This window comes from Prosopis cineraria, unplaced genomic scaffold (assembly GCF_029017545.1).
Source record: "Prosopis cineraria cultivar Desert tree isolate PC_DT_omini unplaced genomic scaffold, ASM2901754v1 PC10, whole genome shotgun sequence".
In the NCBI taxonomy this organism is placed as follows: domain Eukaryota; kingdom Viridiplantae; phylum Streptophyta; class Magnoliopsida; order Fabales; family Fabaceae; genus Prosopis; species Prosopis cineraria.
In genome coordinates, this window is record NW_026555341.1 from 4,300,928 (window position 1) to 4,307,895 (window position 6,968).

The 6,968-nt window shown below is 40.5% G+C and overlaps 1 protein-coding gene across 1 annotated transcript; it reads right to left on the reverse strand.

Moving 5' to 3' along the window:
- Nucleotides 1-2,817: 2,817 nt before the first annotated feature.
- LOC129322689 (leucine-rich repeat receptor-like serine/threonine-protein kinase BAM1) lies at nt 2,818-6,746 on the reverse strand. Its single transcript, XM_054969025.1, has 2 exons — nt 3,982-6,746; nt 2,818-3,512 (listed from the first exon to the last, which is right to left on the reverse strand). Exons 1-2 carry the CDS (start codon nt 6,557-6,559, stop codon nt 3,058-3,060), a joined length of 3,033 nt encoding a protein of 1,010 aa, XP_054825000.1. The 5' UTR covers nt 6,560-6,746; the 3' UTR covers nt 2,818-3,057.
- Nucleotides 6,747-6,968: the final 222 nt, after the last annotated feature.

Genomic DNA, 6,968 nt, shown 5'->3' on the forward strand with positions numbered 1-6,968 from the left:
GGCAAGGGAATCTGGTGTGGGGAGCAGAGAGAAGCCAAGGGGCCGTGTTATAATGATTCCGCATCTGCTGCCATAAATGAAGTCAAAAGTCAGGACGCAAACAATACAAACACAAAACAACCGTTTCAACTTTGTTTTTTTTTTCTCGACGTGCCCTGCCACGTCAACTCATCATTCAATCCTTCCCTTCTACATCTCCACATCTTGTCATTCATTTGTATTCCACGCTGCTACGTTCGCAATGATCTTATTAGGCGCTTAACGTTGGCTTAAAGAAAATAATCAATAGCAGCACAAGCAGGAAAGCAGGAAGACGTATCGTACTGGGGCTGGCGTTTTCAACAATCCTATAGTGCTCTGTCTTTTCACTGCTCGACGGGTCCCAATCCTGAACGTGATCCCTCGGAAAAGCAAATAGTAAAAGGAAGACCTCATAGTATCACCAGAACCACAATTTCAAAAAAGGAAACACAGCAGACCCTCACCGTATCTCCTGCTGCGCATGAGACAAAATTTGGCCACCCTTTCAACAGCCTGTCCTTCTTTTCTTACATTTTTCTTCAGTTCTTTGTTTGTTTATTTATTTATTTATTTTTCCAAAACCATGTCACTTCATACCGCCTTTCACTTTCTTGTTTTATTATTTTTAATTTGTTTTTTTCTTTGAATGAAAACTGATCCATAATCACAAAAGTAATTACAAGCAAAGCAGGCATACAACCTTCTCTCATCACTCAACGTCTCAGCACAATACGATGAGGGTTGATAAAAAAAGTAGTGTGTGAATTTTTTTTTATGATTGTGAGAAATTTCATCATATAATATTTAGAAAAAACTTAAAATAGTTTGTTTTTATTTAAAAAAATATTTTGTAACACAATTTTTAGAATTATTTTTTTAAATAAAACAAATTGAAATACATTTGTTTATATTAATTTAAAATAGCTTTTGAATTTAAAAAATAAGCTGATAGTAATAGTTGCAAACATTAATGGTCATAATTTATGATAGAAATTGATCAAGCAAGTTATACCTTTTAATAATAAATATAGTGTATTTTAAAAATAAAAAATAAAATAAAAGCAACTTAAAAGTCATTTCTATTTTTATTTTCAAATGAAAACAATTTTAGAAATAATTAAAGCTCAAACAGTTCTCCAAATGACCTTTTAATTTTTTTTTGTTTTCAAAAACAAAAAAAAACTTTTAAAAACATAAAACAAACAGGTCCTTAATATCAAATTTAAAAAAAAATATGCTTTTGATTAGAAGTAATTTTTTTCTTTTGAATCTTTGAAGGAAAACGTATTTTAATATTTTTTAAGTATTGATAATAAAATTTAATAAGTGTAATAGAAACATTCATTGAATGAATAAATTTAGGTTTCTAATTGAATCTAAATCCATCATTTCAAGATTCTTCATATGGTGAATCACATGTTCAGACATCGAATTAATGAATAAGATGGAGTTGGAAAATCCATACTACGGAATTCTCGGCGTGATAGTTTAATGGGGCACATAATGCTTTGGACATCTGAAAAATTTCAGAACTTCCCTCACTAATTCTGATGTTGATGCACCCAGGATTTTACTGTCCCACCCACTGAAAAATAGTAATCACTTTTGAAAGTTTGAATTCCAATCTAAACAACAGTATATTTCTTCAAGGGAGTCCGAGGGAGACGAAAATCTAAGGAACTTTTGCATGACATCTCAAAAGAGAACAGAAAAGAAAAGAAACCTTTTACCCAACAATCTACTAATAAAGTGATCGAATTTTTCAACAAATAAAAAAAGTAATAAAAGTAGAAGAGACGCAAAGGAGATTCCCTTCTAATCCCTACAAGAGACAGGACTCAACTAAGTTGTCCACCACTGGATCTAATTTAAGAAGCCGATCAACCGTGTGAACCTTTCCCCCCCGACTAATGGCCCATCATCGTTTTCTTAGCAATGCAAAATCAATCTCTCTGCTTGACTTATTCTGGATTCACCCCTTTAAAATTAAAAGCGCCCTTAAAGGAGTACAACTGTACAAATGAAAGATGAGTCTAAAAGAATCAGCTTTTTAATTAGATATTGGTATCAATCAAAAAGTTTGAGTTATCAGAAAAGGCACGAAGCTGCTTGATTTTTAATCCACATACGTCATTGTCTTGTAGTTAATATGCACCGAACCACTATCATAATACAATTACCAACGTAACCTCTCTCTGCTAGACTGCCAGGCTTGCATGGCAAGTTGCGCAGAATTTCAACGACACCAGAACGCAATCTCACTAACTCTTTAACAACCCAGAAATTTTGTAGCCGGTAATGGAGTGGGAATCACGTGCATGGCTTACGTCTTTAGCCTTTTCTGTTCTGATAGGTCAACTTATTTATACAATCTTTCCCTCATCCGAATGCCAGCCAGAACCCTGCAACCAAACTTCAAACCACAATGGTCCACAGACACAAACGGACTGAAGCAGAAAATCGTTGCAGACTATTGCTGTAAATGCGAGTACATAGTAGATTATAGCCATTTATAAGTTCATTTCCTAATGCAGGTCACCTAAACTAAATTTTCAAGTAAAATTTAAAGATTCAAGGCGGTTTCTTAGTTGCTGTTCTTGTCAAGCCATTGGAGAAGTTAATGTTCATTACGAGCCTATCCACTCGGATCGGACGTAATGTCACTACCATGAAAGACATATTTTTCATTGCCCACCTATCCGTGTCGTACTGTCATTGCGTTCTCTCCCGTCACTCTCTGCATTGATATAACCTTTCTTGTGACAGACCTTCCCCTTCACACTGTTCCACAGGGCAGGACTCAGAAATGTAACAGCTGTGTTATAAAACCAGTACACGAATGATGAAGACAATGACTATAGAAAATACCCCGCCCATCCTACTGTACAAAACAGGAGAAATCAAGAAAATTCCTTGCGTTGAACAACCTAAAATAGTTGAAGAGGAAAAAAAAAAAAAAAGACCCACCCCACGAATTAAAAACGGAAGCGAACACATCAAATGATAAGGCCAAGGAAACTCGACGAGAATCCCACTTCAAATGCCGAGAAGGTCAGCATGTGGTGATTGAGGAGTTTCGTCCTTTAATTCTTTAGACAGCATGGTTGAAGCCTCTGAAGTGTTCGCCGATGACGTAGAAGATTCTGTGATTGTAACGTCTCCCTGTTTAGAGCCTGGGGGCTTTGGGAGTTCTGTTAGAATTTGAACAACTTCGCGCATAGTTGGTCGCTCCACTGCCTGTTCTTCGACACAGAGCATGGCTACGTAAAAAAAATGCACGACCTCTTGAAGGGGTACAGATGAAAGTCTAGGATCAAGAACTTTCACGACTTCTTCCTTCTTCCCGTCCGTCATTTTCCTGACCCATTGCACAATGTCCACCCCATCACCAAATTCTCCCACTGGTTTCCTGCCAGTTATGAGCTCTAAAAGAACTACTCCAAAGCTGTACACATCGCTCTTCTCATCAACTTTCAATGTGTAGGCATACTCTGCAATCAACCATTAAACTTCAATCACAAACCAGATAAACCATCGACGTTAAAATCAATTAGTAAAATACGGGGAAAAAAAGTGAGGAGATCTGCCGTTTAATTTGACATTTTTCTAATCATTATCACTGTTTTCGGTCGTGAACATCCCAATGACTCCATGATTTATTCGACTATTGGAAGGCTACGGTCAAGCATCATAAGCCCTCTACCTGCAACGCTACCTAATATTCACTTTCAAAGCTGAAACTGGATGCAGCCAAATTTAGTGGACTAATCATGAATCAAGATGTCGTATCATAAAACCTCATGACAGACAACATAGCCCTCTTGATCAAGGGAGCAACTTCTTATGACGGTCAGTCAAAGATTCATACTGAATATCAAGAATTATGGATGCAACGAATCGAAGGAAATTTGAACAAAAGTGAACAAATAATTCATTAATTATCCTAAGCTTGAACAGTACCTGGAGCTATGTATCCATATGACCCAGCAATAGCCGACATGCATTCGGAAGTTCCTGAATCTTGAAGAAACTTGGCAAGCCCGAAATCAGCAACATGTGCTTCAAAATTGGAGTCAAGAAGGATGTTGTTCGATTTTACATCTCTATGGACTATAAGTGGCGAACAGTCATGATGTAGATAGCAAAGTCCCTTCGCAGCCTCCACAGCAATCTTATACCTAGTGTCCCAGATCAAATGACCTCCTTTCTTACCATGAAGAACTTCACCTAAACTTCCGTTCGGCATGAATTCGTAGACCAAAAGATTTGTTTCGTTGTTTGAACAGAAACCCAATAATCTTACAATGTGTCTATGCCGGATTCTCCCTAATGTCTGGATCTCTGCATTGAACCCGTGATCATGAGAAGAACTTCTACTCATAGCTGGTAGTCTTTTCACAGCAACCTGGTCTCCATTGGGCATTGTCCCTTTGTAGACAATGCCTGCCCCTCCTTTTCCTATGATGTTGTCCTCCTTCAGGCAATCCAGAACGTCATCAACAGAGAAGTCCAAGCGTTGGAATGTAGTCAATTTAAATGCACGAGCTTCGCTGGCCTTCTTCAGTGACCGGGCCTTTATTATTGCCGCAACTGCAAATGCAATAGAACAGACAAGTAATCCAATCACCAGTAAGAGCTTCATGGAAGCAGATAGCGGGCCTTTAACGTGAGACTGGTGAGCGCCATTTGCAACCCCCTCCTTGCAAGGACCCAGATACGGACCACAAAGGTCAGAGTTTCCCAGGAATGATGTGTAGTTGAAATAGCTAAATTGGCCGGTACCAGGAACCAAGCCAGAGAGATTGTTATATGAAAAATCAACAGACGTCAAGCTTTGCATGGAGGCTACTGATGCAGGAATGCCACCAACTAGATGATTTCTTGAAAGATTCAAGTAATTCAATATTCGCATACCAGTTATCTCAGTTGGAATCTCACCGTAAAGTTCATTACGGCTAAGATCAACGAATGTCAACAGCTTGCAGTGACTTATTTCTGGCGCAATAGGACCAGAGAATTTGTTATGACTAAAATCTATCTTAGAGAGCTGCTGCAACCTCCCAATCTCGGGAGGGATCTGCCCTGAGAATTCGTTGCCATCAAGAAGGAGCTTCTGCATGCCTGAAAAGTTACCAATCGTGGGGGGCAACTGCCCTGAAAGCTGGTTGTTGGATAGAATGATCTGACCAAGACCAACAGAAACAGAATTAGCATGAGGAAACTGTCCCGAGAGAAGATTGTCCTGTAGCTCAACCTGAGTGAGTTTGGGAAGCCCAAAAAGGCCTTTCGGTATTGACCCGTTTAGAAAGTTTTCTCCCATACGAATCCTAGTCAATGACTCACACTTCCCGAGCGATTCAGGGATAGGACCAAACAGAAAGTTTTCTAGGATAATCAAAGTCTGAAGACGATTGCCAGAGCACATATCAGGAGGCAAAGTCCCAGTCAATTTGTTTGACGAAAGATCCACAAATACAAGCGTCCCCTTCTTCCCCAGACCCTGAGGAATGCTGCCAGTGAAGTTATTCTCCCAGAGCTGAAGCACTTCCAGCGCCGGCAAATCCCCAATGAACTCAGGAATGGCTCCATGAAGCTTATTTCTGAAAAGGTTTAAAAGCGTTAGGTTCTTGAGCTCAGCAAAACTCTCCGGAATCTCACCCGTAAGCATATTATTGGACAAGTCCATGGATTTTAAGCACTTCAAGTTCCCAAGCTCTGGCGTCAGAGAACCTGAAAGTCCATTCACTTGAAGAAACAGAGTATCGAGGTTCTGAAGTTTCCCCAGTTCCGGTGGTATCTCGCCAGTCAATCCGCAGTTCGCCGCGTCAAATCTGACGAGTTGCGACAAGTTTCCAATCTCAGGCGGTATGCCGCGCGTGTAAGTGTTGAAGTATCCAATATAGAGTTCCCGCAGGCTGGTCAAGTTTCCGATCTCCGGCGGTATAGTGCCATTCAGCCCGTTACCGGAAACAGCCAAGTATTCCAAATGATCCCAATGTCCGTACTCCGGCGGGATCTGACCCGAAAAGAAGTTCCCGCCAAGATGCAAATGCCGAAGATTTGGCATCTGGGTCACCACACGCGGAAGCGATCCACTCATGTTATTGTTATAGAGGTCGAGAACCTGAATATTCTTAAGCTGGGAAAATTCGGGAGGGAAAGTGCCATTAAAGACATTGTTTGAAAGGTTGAGGAAGCGAAGGCCAGCAATGGCAGAGATCCCCGGAGGGAGGGGTCCAGCGAACTGATTACCAGCTAGGGAGAGATTAGAGAGGAAAGGAAGATGAGCAAGGTCGTTGGACAGTGTGCCAGAGAGGTTGCGACCGGTGAGGTCGAGGGAAGTAACGTGGCGGCGGGAGTCGCAGATGACGCCGGACCATTTGCAGTACTCAGAAAAGGAATTCCATGAAGAAAGAGCAGATTGAGGGTCGTCGGAAATGGAAGCCTTGAAGGAGAGGAGGGCACGGTACTCAGAGAAGCGTGAAGAACGGGAGTGGTTGAAATGGAGAAGGAGAAGGAGTAGGAGGAGCAGTCGCATTTCGGGGCAGGCGATATTGGAGTGCTTGATGCCGATGAACGGAGGATGGAGGAAGAAGAGGAGAAAGAGGAGGGAGGAGGAGGAGGAGGCTGCGGCAGTGTAGGTGTAGAGTGTGGGGTGAATGAGATGGTCTCGGACGGGACAGAGTGATCTTGATTCTTATCCACGGAATGTTAACAAAAAAAGTAGAGGGAAGTTTTTCAATATGAATTATTTGCCTTTTTTGCCCCAGAGTGATTTTTCTCATGTTCTATATATCAATATACGGCTCGTCACCCCCGAGGGTCCAGTAAATTAAATCCATGACCATTTTTTTTAATAAATTTATTGTTATTTTTTTTAACAATTTTTAACAAGCATGAAAAATAACATCAGAATTTGAATTAATAATGAAAAAAGAAATTTTAGA

Coding starts and splice junctions, on each gene's coding strand:
- LOC129322689 (XM_054969025.1), bottom strand. CDS start 6,559: ATGCGACTGCTCCTCCTACTCCTTCTCCTTCTCCATTTCAACCACTCC. Junction 3,513..3,981: donor ATATGGATACATAGCTCCAG/GTACTGTTCAAG, acceptor GGTTGATTGCAG/AGTATGCCTACACATTGAAA.